Source organism: Rhinolophus hipposideros, assembly GCF_964194185.1.
Source record: "Rhinolophus hipposideros genome assembly, chromosome: 8".
NCBI lineage: Eukaryota > Metazoa > Chordata > Mammalia > Chiroptera > Rhinolophidae > Rhinolophus > Rhinolophus hipposideros.
The window spans coordinates 12,030,286-12,046,186 of NC_138054.1; the positions used below are offsets into that span (position 1 = coordinate 12,030,286).

The window sequence follows — 15,901 nt, forward strand, 5'->3', positions numbered from 1 at the left end:
CTTAAAGATATTTTCAAGTAAAAATATGAGAATATTCTACAATAAACAATACAAAAAAAGAGTAAGAATCAGATTTCAGACACAGTAGACTTGAGAGCTGGTGGAATTACTAACAGCAAAAGGGAACAGAGAAGAGAGTCTGAAAGATGAGCTTTATTTTCGTAACGCTAGGTTTAAGGTGGCAGTGAGGTTCTCACGAGTGGAAAGGGCCGAATAGATAAGATGTAAATTTGGAAGATGCGTATCATTTAGAACTGTTTTGTCCAATACACTAGCCTCTCACCCTATGTGGCTATTGAAATTGTGGCCAGCCTGAACTGAATGTGCTGTAACCATAAATAGACACCAGATTTTGAAGATTTCATATAAAAAAATGTAAAATATCTCACTAATATTTACATCAATTACATGTTGAAAAAATATTTGCATGGATTGGGTTAAATGAAAAATATTAAAATTAATTTCACCTGTTTCTTTTTACTTTTTAACGTGACTACTAAAAAATTAAAAATGACTATGTGGCTTGCGTTATTTTTCTACTGGACACTTGACTGACATGGAGCAATACTAGATATGTATTAGGGTCACATAAGGGGAACAGAACTATGAGGTCAATCGCTGACATCATCCTGACGTGTCTCAACTGAAAACAAGATACGGGAGAAAAAGAACACGTCATTATAATGGTTAATATTTACTGAGCACTCTAAGCATTATGCTAGACACATTAAGTGCATCACCTTGTTTGTTCCTCCCGACAACCTTAGGAAACACTAGTCTTTTTTTACAAAAGAAAAGACTCAGGCCTAAAGAAGTTAATCTGCCCAAGGTCACACAGTTAACTGTTGGCATTGGGATTCAAACTCATGGCTGACCCAGATCTCAAGCTCTAAACTGTCACATCATCAATTCCAGAACAATTTATACTCTGCAATTATTAAATTGTTAGTTTAAATATAACCATTTAAAAAATCTAACAATTTATTAGAATGGTTCATTGTCTGGGTCAGTGATTTACTAGTGATGTCCTAATTTGATTCAGAGAAAATACAAATGTGTAAATTTGTAACTTTAGAGTTATGAGCTACTGATTTTGGCATATTTTCACCATGCTGGGCCTTCATAGTTTCCAATGCAACTTTTTGCCCTTTGTTAATGTCTACTCCTAAAAACCTAAACCTGTCAAGTGAGATGGTATAACAGAGACGATTGTGGGCACAATCCTGAACAGCAGGGCCCGGTTTTCTGAACATACTTAGACATATGTCATGGATCCACTTATATTTTAAACACTCTCTTTCAAACTATGAAAATACCTGAACCTCCCAAACTGATTTAAATGTTTTGGGTGGTGCTGGATTAAATTGCAACCTTTTTGTTGAAGAACTAAATATTAAACTTACCAACAGGATACTTTAAAAAGAGATTTTTGTACTCCTTGAAAATGCAACACTTTCAAGAAATAGAAAGAAAAAAATGGCTTGATATTTTGACTGGAATCATAACATAGCATAATCTCCTACAAATATAAATTGGGATCAAACGAATTAGGTGTTTCTCATTTATGTTTGGTTGGTTTTAATTTCAAATACAAACTTATCTTTCCTTTTTGCCTTTAATTTCTACCACCTATCTGGACTAGACGGTAATCATGGAACCACTGAATTTGTATGTCTATAATTACATCATTTTCAGAAACTTGCCCATGTAAATTTTGTCAAGCCATTTGGCTCAAATTATATAAAAACGCTACCTCAGGCTTAAAACATGAATTGCCATCAACTTACACTATGGAAATGGAAAAACAAAAGGGAATTTCAAGGGAAAACATTTGTTTTGGAATAAGACTAATTAGCAGAGACATCATGAAACATGGATTCAAAGGAGTGTCTCTGAACTGACCCAGTAATTTATGAATTTAAGGTTAATTTTAGGTCTTTTAGGTTAATTTCCATGACTCTTCCACCCAATCAAGAAGTTATCCTTGGACTTGTTCCCTTACTCATTACAATTCATAATAATTTGGAACAATGGTTTAGACCCAGAAGGAGAGAGCCAGGTAGCCCTTAAAATGCTTTGTCCACCCACATGCTAAGGTGACAGACCCAGGCATAACAGATGGTCACTCAATACTCCTATCGTTGAGGTCCACCAAACTGACTCCCTGCTTTCCAAGAGAATCCCTCCTCTCAAACTTCACTTGAGATTCTCCTCATTACAACTGTCAATTAGATAAATAATCCTTGTAGTTGCATTGCTGCTTCCCGTTTCTTCATTAGCAGAAAGTACGCCGCTTTATTGGGTTAATTGACAAAAACATGTTGAGTACTTACTATGTGCCAGGCACCGTTGCAGTTACTAGAAATACAGCAGAGGACAAAAATGACAAAAATCTCAATTCTCCTGAAACTTACATTCTGGTGGGGTACACAGTCAATAAACAAGTTAAACAAAATCGATAGTATGTTAAATATTAGGTACGGAAGAGGGGGGAAAAATGAAGCGGTCAAAGGGAATACGAACTGTGGTGTGTGGGGTGGGAAAGACGGGAATTTTGATAAAGTGGCCAAAAAGGCTTCACATATAATCAGATAGATAGTGTGTATCTGAAAGCATAGAGAGGGCAAAATCTACGTAGGACTGATTAGTGTCAGCTGGAGTGGGGAAAGGACCGGAGGTTAGCATATTTTAACCAGCCCTGAAGTGGAGAGCAAATCATACGGGAGGGAGGAGAGAAGCAAAAATAAAACATGGACCACTGAAGACACGTGGGCTTCCCAGTTTGCCTAGGACTGACTGGTCCTTCGAGCATGGAACAACACACTCTCTTTTTCAGTCGCAGATCCAGGCTCTGCTGCCAAAACCCTCAAGCAAGCCATGTGGACACGGACCCCGACAGACACCCCAGCGCCTCCCCACCCCTCGGCCCCCCGCAGAGCTAATGCCCAGCAGAAAGCGTTATAAATTCAGCGTCAAGGACTGGCCTGGGAAACTGGAAGGCAGAGTAATCGTTGGCAAGAACGCACCAGAGGCCCCTCCATCCCCGTACACACATGGAAACCTACCCCCTGGCACCCATGCAAACCCAGGGCGCACTGGCCGGCACACAGACACACCCCTGGGACTCCAGGCACGGAGCAGAGAGGAGACGAGGCAGGAATTCAACCGTTGGAGCCCAAACCCCAGACTTTCTCTACGCGGGGTCGGTACCGCGCGAGGGCAACGCCGTTCCCCACGCCAGGAGCCGGAGGACGGAGGGTGGGAGCGTGCGCGGGGGGCGAGGAGGCAGTGGGCGGCGAGCCCGCACGCCCCCCGCAGGAGCCGGCGGTTTGGTCGGGCATCCCCGGCGACGGCCGGCCGCGTGCATGCAACAGGGGACGGGCAGCGAGCAGGCGCCCCGTGGGGCCGGGCCGGACCGGACAAAGTGCCCGGGCCCGCGCGTCCTCAGCCCAAACGTCCACCGCCCCCTGCCCGGGCGGCGCGGGCCCGGCCCGCCGACAGCGACGGGTTCCAGCGGTCGAATCCGCAGCTCCCGCGCCGCCGCCCGCTCGGCCGCTTCCCGCCCAGCGCGCCGGGGGACACGAGAAAGAAAGAAAGAACGAGCGGCGGCGGCGGAGCGCGGTCCCACTCACCATGATCGCGGGCGGCGGCGGCGGCGGCGGCGGCGGCGCGGCGACCCGGGCGGGCGATGCGCTGTCCAGGGTAGCCAGCGTCCCTCTGCCCCGCGCTCCGCGGCGCCCGCTCTACTTACCCCCACCCACACCCACGCCCACACCCGGCGCGCGCACGCCGCCCGCCCGCCCGCGCTTCCCCGCCCCCTCGGGCTCGCGCCACTCCCGCGCGGCGCTCGGAGGCTCGGGGCCGTTTCGGGCGCCCACTGCTCTTCGCCCCCTCCCCGAGCCCGGGACGCGCGGGCCGCAGGGCGAAGGGGGCGGCAGGGGCAGAGGCGGGACAGGTGAAGCGGCGGGCCCTGCGGCCTCGCGCGCCCTCTCCGGGAGCCCGGCTTCTCCTGCGAGGCCGCGGCGCCCCCTGCCGGGAGGGCGACGATTTGCAGGCCCAGCGGGCGCTGTCTGCGCGCGGCAGCTCCACCGTAGCGGAGTCGCAGCGAGGACCCACCAGCCACGGGCCTCTGTCCTGTCCCCTGGACGCTGCGATGGCTGCGGAAAAAGAAGGGAGGGCCAGGGCACTGGGCCCGCTATTAGTTGGGTTCTGTGGCTTTCAAGCACACGTTAAACGGAGAATAGCTCTGGCTCATGCAGGTTTGCAAGATGTAGGTGATTTAGATACTCGTAGTAGGATCAGTCAGGTTCCTTCAGAGCTGAGGTCAGGAGACAGATCATTCTGTGCAGGAGATTCCTTTTCTCACACAACGCTATCTCCACAGGATTTTATTCCAGGGGCTAATGCCACCAATGGTCATTTTAACAATTATTTGTGAACAGAAAAGTACGGGATCTTAGATCCTGGGCTTTTAATTTTACTTTTATTTTTGTACACCAAGGTGAAAGAAGTCAGGAAAGGCAGACTTGTGTCTTACATGACCTTTACTCGTTTTCTAGCATTAAAAATGAGGGCTTTTTTTTTCTGATGTGGCCAATGTGGTTGACTGAAATGCAAGCAAAGTAAACACGTTTATTGGAGTCAGAAACATCCTATGTGGATGTTCTCAGAGGAACCTGCAACATAAACTGAGCATTTCACACTTGAAGTAATGCACACGTATATGCAGTTTTGTAAAGGAGTAGAGTGAATAAACAGAGATGCCAGGTCTAGGTCTTAATTATCATATAATCACCTAATATTTAGAGTTTCCTATAGTTGGAGTGCTCATCAGATACATATGTATTTGCTTATAAGGGGTGGGTAACTTTAGACCACAAACAGGTAGGTATTTGTTAACCAAGTCTCATTAAATCTCATTGTCAGTGGGCTTGGGTGCCGGCCGTGTCACATATTGGTTGTGTGATATTGGATTAGTTACCTAACACCTCTGTGCTCCCGTTTCCTGATCTACAAAATGGAGATAAAAATAGCATTTACACAACATATCATTAGGATTAAATTAATGTGGGTAAAATACTAGAAAAATGTCTCGTGCAAAAATATTAGTTATTGATGTTGGTACTGATCTGACGCCTGTGGGAATCAGAAAGTGATATTCTATTTACTGCTGGCATGTTTTTATAAAAAGTGTCCATATGGCCAGAACTAAATATACAATTTGATGCCAATTCCATTCACTCATTCCCTTTGTTGATTCAACAATATTTGAATACATCCTATGTCAGGCATTGTGGTAAGAGACGGGGATACAAAGATCTACACACAAGCACGGCACCTGCCATCAGAAAGTATGATGATCCATATTATGACATCCAGAAACTGGAAGGAAATTCACCCAAATAGTCACCAAATATTGTGTTTCCTGCCCCCCGCCCCATAATGGTATTATGGAATGATTTTTTTCCTTTTATTTTTTCTTTTCATTTTCCAGATATTTTATATATATTATTTTGTATTTTTAAAGCCATAAACATAGCCTCCACATTCTTTGGATATTGAACTATGAAAATACGGGATCTGAATTTCACTGTATCTGTCATCTGATGTAGGAGAATGTTAATTCTTAATCTAGATAGTGACCCTCAGACATTATTGTGTATAAATTGCACCTCAGGATTTAAGGAACTGCAGACACCTGGAACCCATCCAGGTGGTCTCAGGTGCAGATCAGGAAGACAAATTGTTAGTAAGTCCAAAAAATTACTTATTTATTTCCTAAAATACTATTTTATGGCTCTCCTTATCACAATAAAGGTACAAAAGAGACAACCAAAGGGTATTTTTTTCCCACTGATATTTCATTAAACAGAAAAAGGATGTGGTTCTACTCTATAAACACAGCACTGGGATATTACCTTAACATTCTAACCAGATAGAACATGAATTCCAACTTATTATCAAAAATATTTTAATTTGCCATCAACATGATGTTACAATATTTTCTTCCTTTATTACTTGTTCTCTTGTATGAATTACACAAATACTGGAATCTGCTCATGTTTCTTAGCTGTAGGGCAAGCCTGCATTGAGCATGTGTATCAGTTAAAGTGCCACACTAACGTAATTATAGCCTAATCATGTCTTAGACATCAGATTCTTTTTTTATGCGTATATTTTATATTTTACAGGTGAAGAGAGTCTATCTCGGAGAAGTTAGAGATGACCGACAACTAATAGGTCACAGTACTGAAGCCTGATTTCCTGGCCCCTGTCGAGTCCCATTGTCAGTACTACCTCTCCAGCCCTCTAGAAACAGACTCTGGAAGTTGGATCCTTTCCTTGGCCATATACTCTGCCTTTATGTAAAGAAAACTATATATCTATGAGTTTAGAAAGGAAAAATAATAAGATAAAGAGTAAAGCCGGACAAGGTCACACTGGTACAGCTAGGATACCTCCAACAAATTCAGTGCATGCTTTACTCAGTATTATCAGGACTATGGATTTATGTAAAAGACATATATATTTATCATTTGGTTGGAATGGAGTAACAAGTGGACAATCATTACTTTGTATCAGTTAAGGTAAAAAGAGATTTCTGTTCATTTACTTAAAAATATTTACTGAGTGCTATGTTCCAGTACAATGTTTTAGAGCAGGGGTTGGCAAACTACAACTACAGGCCAAATCTGGCCAGCTGCCTTTTTTTTGTAAATAAAGTTAGAACACAGCCATGCTCATCTATTTACATATTGTCTATGGTGGCTTTCAAGCTACCACGGCAGAGTTGAGTAGTTCTGCGTGCGGCCTGCAAATCCTCACATATCTACTGTTTGGTCCTTTAATAATAAGGTGTGCCGATCCCTATAGAAATAGATATTATGAATAAGGCCTTGAAGAGTATAGATAGATCCTTTTCTTTTGTGAAGCTTGTATTTTAATGGGAGGGAAGAGGACAATAAAATAATTTTAGATAGAGAAGTGTCACGAAGAAATAGGATTATGATAGAGAGTGAGTTGGTGGGAGGAAGCCCTTCAATGGGATAGTCAGCAAAGGCCTCTGTAAGAGGATGATACCTGATTTGAGATCTCAGTGGCAGAACAAGCCAGCTATGAAGCTGTGACAAAATCCAGGGGATAGCCTTCTTCATGAAGAAAATATCAAATGAAAATTCTGAGACAGGAAAGAAATTGGGCTTATTTGAGGAACAGGAAGGGGGCCAGTATGTCTGGAGTGTGAGGCAGGGGTTGTGATCGGCTGCAAAGCCATATCCCCTTCACCTACTCTTGTTGCTAGAGATCCATGTATATGTTGACACCATGGCCATTAGCCACTGACTTGGGGCCCTGCTTTTGACGTCCTCAGCCCTAGGGAGCCTGGCAGGACACTCTCATGTGATGTCCGCTGCTCCGCTGAGCCAACTCAGTTCAAGAAACTCTAGTTTCTTGGAGGAGCATTTGAGGCCTTGCTTCCCTGCTACATGCCGTCAGTTTGGGCTCAAATAAACTCTTATAAAAGTCCAAAACAAACGTATTTGTTTGTACTATCCAATTTCCCACAGTCTGGATTTTGCTGATGGTATCCCCAGGGTATAGGTTAACGTGCTCTGACCTCTTTTTTTTTGTAAATTTGTAACTAGCTCTCGAGGCCTGATCAGAGTCAAGTTGGAATTTTTTTTGCAAGAATACTTCATAGGTGGTAGTGTGTGCTTTTAGCAGGAGGCACATAACTTCTTATTGTCACTCTTTTTGTGATGTTTAGGCATCAACTGATGCTCAGTGATTCATTAGGGGTTGCAGAATTGTGATATTCTAGCTCTATCATTCCTTCTTTGTTAATTAGCTAGAATATTTCCAGAAATTTTCCTTTATATACACTTTGATTAATTATAGCACAGTTCGCATAGGAAAGGCAGGATAAATGACAGTTTTAAGATGAAGAGTTGGTTCAGTAGCAATGTAAAAATTCAAGGAGCAAGTTGAAAATTTAGATATGGAGATAAAAATAAATAGGATTTGGAAATACTCAGGCTAACTGCCAATATCAACAATGCCACGTTAACTGTTGTTACCCAACTTGTTTTTTTACATCTACCATGTTCTATCTGAAAATAGAGTGATTTTCAAAGAATATTTTAAAATTTATGTAAGTTCCAAAAAGGAAAAAAAAATAACAGTAGGCTTTATTTAATGTCATTGGTCCTTTTCAAGGGAATAGTTCAGAATTCAGGAGGGGAATAAGTCATGAAGAATTTTGGGGGTAAAATATTACTTGGTTCTCTTATTAAACTAGTTGGATAGAAAAGTACATATGACAATAATCCTGATATAGTCTCACCATTCTATAACTAGTTCTTAAAGGTAATTTATAATTAATTTAGGCACAAATATTTTAGTTTACATCAGAATTTGACTTAAAATGTTAATTCCAACTGCCTTTATAGTTTCTGTCACATAATAGACATTCAACTTGTATTTAAGACACACCTATCTTTTTTATCCTATGTCACCTAAGGTTTCTGTGACATTCTCATTCTCCTGAGACTCTCATTACATTCAAAAGTTTTTGAAAAGTATATTAATATTATTAATAGGGAACTGTAGTTCCTGAACAAATGCTAATTTAATGACGTAATTTATATAAACATCATCACGAAAAAATGTGGTCGTTATTATTTCAAGACCTTCACCATGCCAGCACTGAAGGGTTTACAAAAAAAATTGGGAAACATAGTTCCAGCTATTTTCTATTAAGAATGATGGCTACATCAGGAGTTTGTGTTTCATAGGTTCTAGCCTTATCTCCACTTTTCTTATAGGGGAGCTGAACATGATTCTAACAGTGAAGAAACCTCACCATGGGGCCTGTTGAATTCTAATAATAGTTGCAATTCAGGGAACTAGAAATTCATTTCTAAGAAACTTACATATGTTAGAGCATTAGCTAAAGTGTAGGGCCAAGTAACATTTCTTTATAACCATTGAAAGTAGTAAAATGTAGCTCCTTTGCATTTTTCTTTTTTTCCTTTTTGTTGTTGTTGTTTTGGGTCCTTAAAAAGACACATACTTCAATTCATATGTGCCTATCCTGATCATTCTCCTACAGCGAAATTGAATGAAGTGTGATGATGCTTTCCAAGTTGAACTTGTGCCCACCTGCTCTTTATGTGAAGGTCTACAGCAGCAATACAAAATTGTCAAAAGGCAATACACCAAGAACTAGAATTCTTGGTACAACACTTTATATCTAGTAAAACACTTTATAAACACTTTATTTCTAGTGAAAGTCACTAAATTATTGAACTTGGATCCACAGTAGTCGTTGAGGACCCCACATTTGGAGGATGGCTTCTTTTGCTGTGCAACTTTGGATGCACCTTGCTCCCCCAACCTTCACGCCACCTCTAAACTGTCCAACAAGTCGTGTATAGCTTAGGACCTTGTTAAATGAACTTCTGCTGTGGATTATATGTAACTTTATTCTCCAGACTAAGCTGAATTCAGAAGCCAGACTAGTATGCTGTCTTATAATCATACTCAGAATGTATGAATAAATGCAAAGGCCTAACCATCTGTTGAATTCTTAAACAAATAGTTTAAAATCAACTGATGTCATTTGGAACTAGCTGAGGAACAGGTCAATAGCCTTTACTCCACTTAGGAAGAAGAAAGAACAAATAGAAAAAAACAAACAAACCCCAAAACCATGTTTTAATGAGGCTGGTAAAGACTAGTTATTTTGACAGAAGATGGCTTGCAAGCCCAAAATTTTAAATATGATATAGTAGGTTGGTGCAAAAGTAATTGAGGTTTTAAAGGTTAAAAATAACTGCAAAAACCTCAATTACTTTTGTACCACCCTAATAATAGAGACCAAGGGAGAGGTACATAATCTTAGAGACCCGTAAAGGTCACCTGATAAAGTCTTTATGAAAAAAAGGTAATAGCAACTTGAATTCTTAGTTACTTCCTGCAAATAAGGAGAGCTGAGGAAATAAACAGTTAGCATTGAAACAGCAGAAACTCCTACTACATTCAAGTTGTGGTGGGGTGGTGGTCTCAGACACTCGTCTTTGTTAGGAACATTGATGGATATCTGTCTGCTCTCTATTTGTCTAGAAATATTATCTGGAACACACTGATACTGATATTATCTATCAAAAGCCTAATTGAGGGTGGAATTTTTCACAGGAATTTGTCACTGTTGTAGTCTTATCTGAATAGTCTAAATCCATCCCTGCCTTAAGCCAAATCTTTAGAAAGCTGAGAACACGGACCAGATCAAATTGGCCCCCGACTAAATTGTTTGACTAAAACAAACCTGGCACAATACCATAATTTTAAATTAAGAAATACAAGCAGCCCTATGAAATACTTTTTATGTTAATGTAGCTAACTTTTAAAATTTATTGGCCCTACTAGAAGGAACCAGAAATAGACATGCTACAACTTGTTTTTAAATGACTTTGGTATGTATGTGGGTACTAGAATAATTTTCACTTGCTCTAGATACTAAAATAATCATCGAAATGAATGCTAAGTGTTAAGTAAGAAACACCTTCAGGAAAACCAAACCTCATTCATCCATTCTTTTACTCTTTCATTCATCCATCCATCCATCCATCCATCCATTTATCCACCTATCCATTCAACAGGTTTTTCTGAGCACTTTTCATGTATGTATTTGCCACAAGCATACCTTCTTCAGTAAAGAATCTCTTCAAATCTTTTGCTCATTTTAAGTTGTGTTGGTTGTTTTTTTATTATTGAGTTTGACATTTTTTCATATATTCTGGATATAAGTTCTTTATCAGATATGAATGGTGCATTTTCTTCTAGCCTATGGCTTATTTTTCTTTTTTGTAACAATGCCTTTCGAAGATAATTTCTTAATATTAATGAAGTCCAAGATTTTATTATTATTATTTTTTATTACTTTCAGGTGCACAAACAAAGTAATACTTAGACATTTATCATTTATATCCCTCATACTGTGTGAACCCCCCTCCCCCCATCCACTATCCCTCTGACATCACACACAGTCATTACATTTGCACTATCTCTATTCCTAATGCTGTACTCCACTTCTTGTAAGTATGTTGTAAGTATATACATATATATGTATATGTATATACTGTATATATATATATACAATGTATATGTATATATATACATATATATGTATGTATATACATATATATGTGTGTATATATATATATATATATATATATATATATATACAAACTTGTAGTTGACATTCATTATTGTTCAGCTTCAGCTTCAGGTGTACAATGCCGTGATCAGGCATCTACATCATCCCTGAGGTGGTCTCCCAAATGGGACAAGTGTCCATTGGATACCCTACAAAATCTTTACAACATTATTGATTACATTCCCCAAATTAATTTTCAAAACCCCTTGACCATCTTGTGGTTACTGACTATTTTCTAATCCCCAAACCTTCCCCCTTATCCCCACTCCCCTTCCCATCTAACAACCCTCAGTTTTTCCTCTATGTCTCCAAACTGTTTCTGATTAGTTCATTCACTTATTCTTTTCTTTAGATTCTACATATAAGTGAGATCATATGGTATTTGTCGTTTTCTGTCTGACTTATTTCACTTAACATAATGTTCTCCAGGTCCATCCATGTTGTAGCAAATGGTAAGATTTCTTTCTTCCTTAGGGCTGCATAATACTCCATTGTATAAATGTACCACAGTTTCTTTTTTATTTATTTATTTATTTATTTATTTATTTATTTATTTATTAGTTTCAGGTGTACAAGACAAGGTAATACTTAGACGTTCATCATTTATATCCCTCACACTGTGAACCCCCCTCCCCCCATCCACTATCCCTCCGACCTCACACTGAACCATCACATTATATATATATAAAATTATAGTTGGCATTCATTAATGTTTAGCTTCTGGTGTACAATGCCATGATCAGGTGTCCACAGTATCCCTGAGGTGGTCTCCCAAATAGGACGCATGTCCATCGGATACCCAACAAAATCTTTACAACATTATTGAATACCTTCCCCAAATTAATTTTCAAAAAAACCCTGAGGCCAGCTTGTGGTTACCAGCTCCTTCCAAATCCCTTCACCTTTCCCCTTATCCCCAACCTCCCCCCCCCCACACCCATCTAACAACTCTCGGTTTTTTCTTTGTGTCACCAAAACTGTTTCTGATTAGTTCATTCACATAGTCTTTTCTTTAGATTCCATATATAAGTGAGATCATATGGTACTTGTCTTTCTCTTTCTGACTTATTTCACTTAACATAATGTTCTCTAGATCCATCCATGTTGCTGCAAATGATAAGATTTCTTTCTTCTTTATGGCTGCGTAATACTCCATTGTATAAATGTACCACAGCTTCTTAATCCAGTCATCTACCGATGGGCATTTCGGTTGTTTCCATATCTTGGCTATTGTGTAAAGTGCTGCAATAAACATAGGAGTGCATACAGATTTTTGAATTGGAGTTTTGGATTTCTCCGGGTAGATGCCTAGGAGTGGAATTACTGGATCATAGGGTAGTTCCATTTTCAGATTCCTGAGATACCTCCGTACTGTTTTCCATAGTGGCTGCACTAATCTACAATCCCACCAACAGTGCACTAGCGTTCCCTTTTCTCCACATCCACGCCAGCATTTGTTGTTTGTTGATTTATTGATGATAGCCATTTTGACTGGAGTGAGGTGGTATTTCATTGAACAGTTTCTTAATCCAGTCATCTACTGATGGGCATTTCGGTTGTTTCCATGTCTTGGCTATTGTGTATAGTGCAGCAATAAACATGGGAGTGCATAGAGTTTTTTGAATTAGAGTTTGGGATTTCTCCAGATAGATACCTAGGAGTGGAATTACTGGATCATAAGGTAGTTCCATTTTCAGATTTTTGAGATACCTCCATACTGTTTTCCATAGTGGCTGCACCAATCTGCAATCCCACCAACAGTGCACAAGGGTTCCCTTTTCTCCACATCTTCACCAGCACTTGTTGTTTGTTGATTTATTGATGATAGCCATTTTGACTGGGGTAAGGTGGTACCTCATTGTGGTTTTTATTTGCACTTCTCCAATGATTAGTGAGTTTGAGCATTTTTTCATAAGTCTGTTTGTCATCTGTATGTTCTTTTAAAAAAAATGTCTCTTCATGTCCTCTGCCCATTTTTTAATTGGGTTGCTTGCTTTTTGGAGTTGAGTTGAGTGAGTTTTTTATAGATTTGTGATATTAACCCCTTATCAGATATATCATCGGCAAATATCTTTTCCCATTCAGTAGGATCCCTTTTTGTTTTATTGGTGGTTTCCTTTGCTGTGAAAAAGCTTTTTAGTTTGATGTAATCCCACATGTTTATTTTTTCTCTTACTTCCCTCACACAAGGGGATATATCAGTTAAAATCTTACTCCGAGTAATGTCTGTGAAGTTTCTTCCTATATTTTCTTCTAGGAATTTTATGGTTTCAGATCTTACATTTAAGTTTTTAAGCCATTTTGAATTTATTTTTTGTATATGGTGTAAGGAGGTGGTCCAGCTTCATTTTTTTGCATGTATCTGTCCAGGTTTCCCAGCACCATTTATTGAATAGACTGTCTTTACCCCACCGTACAGTCTTGCTTCCATCGTCGTAGATTAAATGGACATATAGACATGGATTTATTTCTGGACTTTCTATTCTGTTCCATTGATCTATGTGTCTGTTTTTATGCCAGTACCATGCTGTTGTGATTACTGTAGCCTTGTAGTATAATTTGATATCACGTATCGTTATACCTCCCACTTTGTTCTTATTTCTCAAGATTGCTGAGGCTATCTGGGATCTTCTTTGGTCCCATATAAATTTTAGGATTATATGTTCTATTTCTGTGAAAAACGTCGTTGGTAGTTTGATAGGAATTGCATTGAATATGTATATTGCCTTAGGCAGTATGGACATTTTAACTATATTAATTCTTCCTATTCATGAACATGGTATGTGTTTCCATCTATTTGTATCTTCTTTCATTTCTTTCTTCAATGTCTTATAGTTTTCTGAGTATAGATCCTTTACTTCTTTGGTTAAATTTATTCCCGCGTATTTTATAGTCTTTGAAGCAATTGTAAATGGGATTTTTTTTTTAATTTCTCCTTCTGATGTTTTATTATTGGTATATACAAATGTAACTGATTTCTGAATATTAATTTTATATTCTGCTACTTTATTAAATTCATCTATCAGCTCTAATAGTTTCTTGGTGGAGTCTCTAGGGTTATCTATATATAGTATCATGTCATCTGTATATAAGGACAGTGTTACTTCCTCCTTACCGATTTGGATGTCCTTTATTTCTTTTTCTCGTCTGATTGCTGTGGCTAGAACTTCCAGCATTATGTTGAATAGAAGTGGAGAAGCGGGCAACCTTGCCTTGTTCCTGATCTTAGGGGGAATGGTTTTAGCTTTTCCCCTTTGAGTATGATGTTAGCTGTTGGTTTATCATATATGGCCTTTATTATGTTGAGATATGATCTCTGTATTCCCACTTTCTTAAGGGTTTTTATCATAAATGGCTGCTGGATTTTATCAAATGCTTTTTCTGCATCTGATCATGTGATTTTTATTTTTCATTTTGTTAATGTGGTGTATCACATTAATTGATTTGCGGATGTTGAACCACTCTTGCAAACCAAGGATGAATCCCACTTGATCATGGTGTATGATCTTTTTAATGTATTGCTGAATTCTGTTCGCTAATATCTTGTTGAGGATTTTTGCATCTATGTTCATTAGACATATCGGCCTGTAGTTTTCTTTTTTTGTGGTGTCTTTGTCTGATTTTCTGGATCAGGGTGATAGTGGCTTCGTAAAAAGTGTTTGGGAGCCTTTCCCCCTGGATTTTTGGAAGAGCTTGAGGAGAATAGATGATAATTCTTTTTTGAACGTTTTGTAAAATTCACCTGTAAAGCCATCTGGCCCAGGGCTTTTGTTTGCTGGGAGATTGTTGATTACTGATTCAATTTCCCTGGAGGTAATCGGTCTATTCAGGTTTTCTGTTTCTTCTTGAGTTAGCCTTGGAACGTTGTATGCCTCTAGAAAATTGTCCATTTCTTCCAGATTGTCAAATTTGTTGGCATATAGTTGCTCATAGTAATTTCCTAAAATTTTTTGTATTTCTGTGGTGTCTGTTGTCACTTTTCCTCTTTCATTTCTGATTTTATTAATTTGGCCCTCTTTCTCGTTCTTTAATGAGACTGGCTAAAGGTTTGTCGATTTTGTTTATCTTCTCTAAGAACCAACTCTTGGATTCATTGATCTTTCATATTGTTTTTCTGGTTTCTATTTCATTTATTTCCACTCTGATCTTTATTATCTCTTTTGTTGTACTGTTTTTGGGCTTATTTTGCTGTTCTTTTTCCAGATCCTTTAAGTGTGAAGATAAACGCTTGATTAGTGATTTTTCTTGTTTCTTTAGGTAGGCCTGCAATGCTATGAATTTCCCTCTTAGGACTGCTTTCGCGACATCCCATAGATTGGGGGTCATCTTGTTTTCATTTTCGTTTGTCTCGAGATTTCTTTTGATTTCTTCCTTGATCCCCTGGTTGACCCATCCATTATTTAGTAACATGTTATTCAGCCTCCATGAATTGGTGTGTCTTCCACTTTTTTCCTGTAGTTCATTTCTAATTTCATAGCACTGTGGTCAGAGTAGACAATTGGTATGATTTAAATTTTCTTAAATTTATCAAGACTTGTTTTGTGGCCTAACATGTGGTCTATCTTAGAAAATATTCCAGGTGCGCTTGAGAAGAATGTGTATTCTGCAGCTTTGGGGTGAAATGCTCTGAAAATATCCATTAAATCCAAGTAGTCCAATGTGTCATTTAAGGTCGTTGTTTCCATA

The 15,901-nt window shown here is 39.3% G+C and overlaps 1 protein-coding gene across 1 annotated transcript in view; it reads right to left on the minus strand.

Annotated features, from left to right (window-relative positions):
- The window catches only part of ELOVL2 (ELOVL fatty acid elongase 2), an 84,747-nt gene extending 80,995 nt beyond the window's left edge, over nucleotides 1-3,752 (minus strand). Inside the window, exon 1 of the mRNA XM_081054654.1 lies at nucleotides 3,633-3,752. Coding sequence (XP_080910780.1) covers nucleotides 3,633-3,635 — 3 coding nt within the window. The 5' untranslated portion in view covers nucleotides 3,636-3,752. The remainder of the gene's footprint in view (nucleotides 1-3,632) is intronic.
- Nucleotides 3,753-15,901: the final 12,149 nt, after the last annotated feature.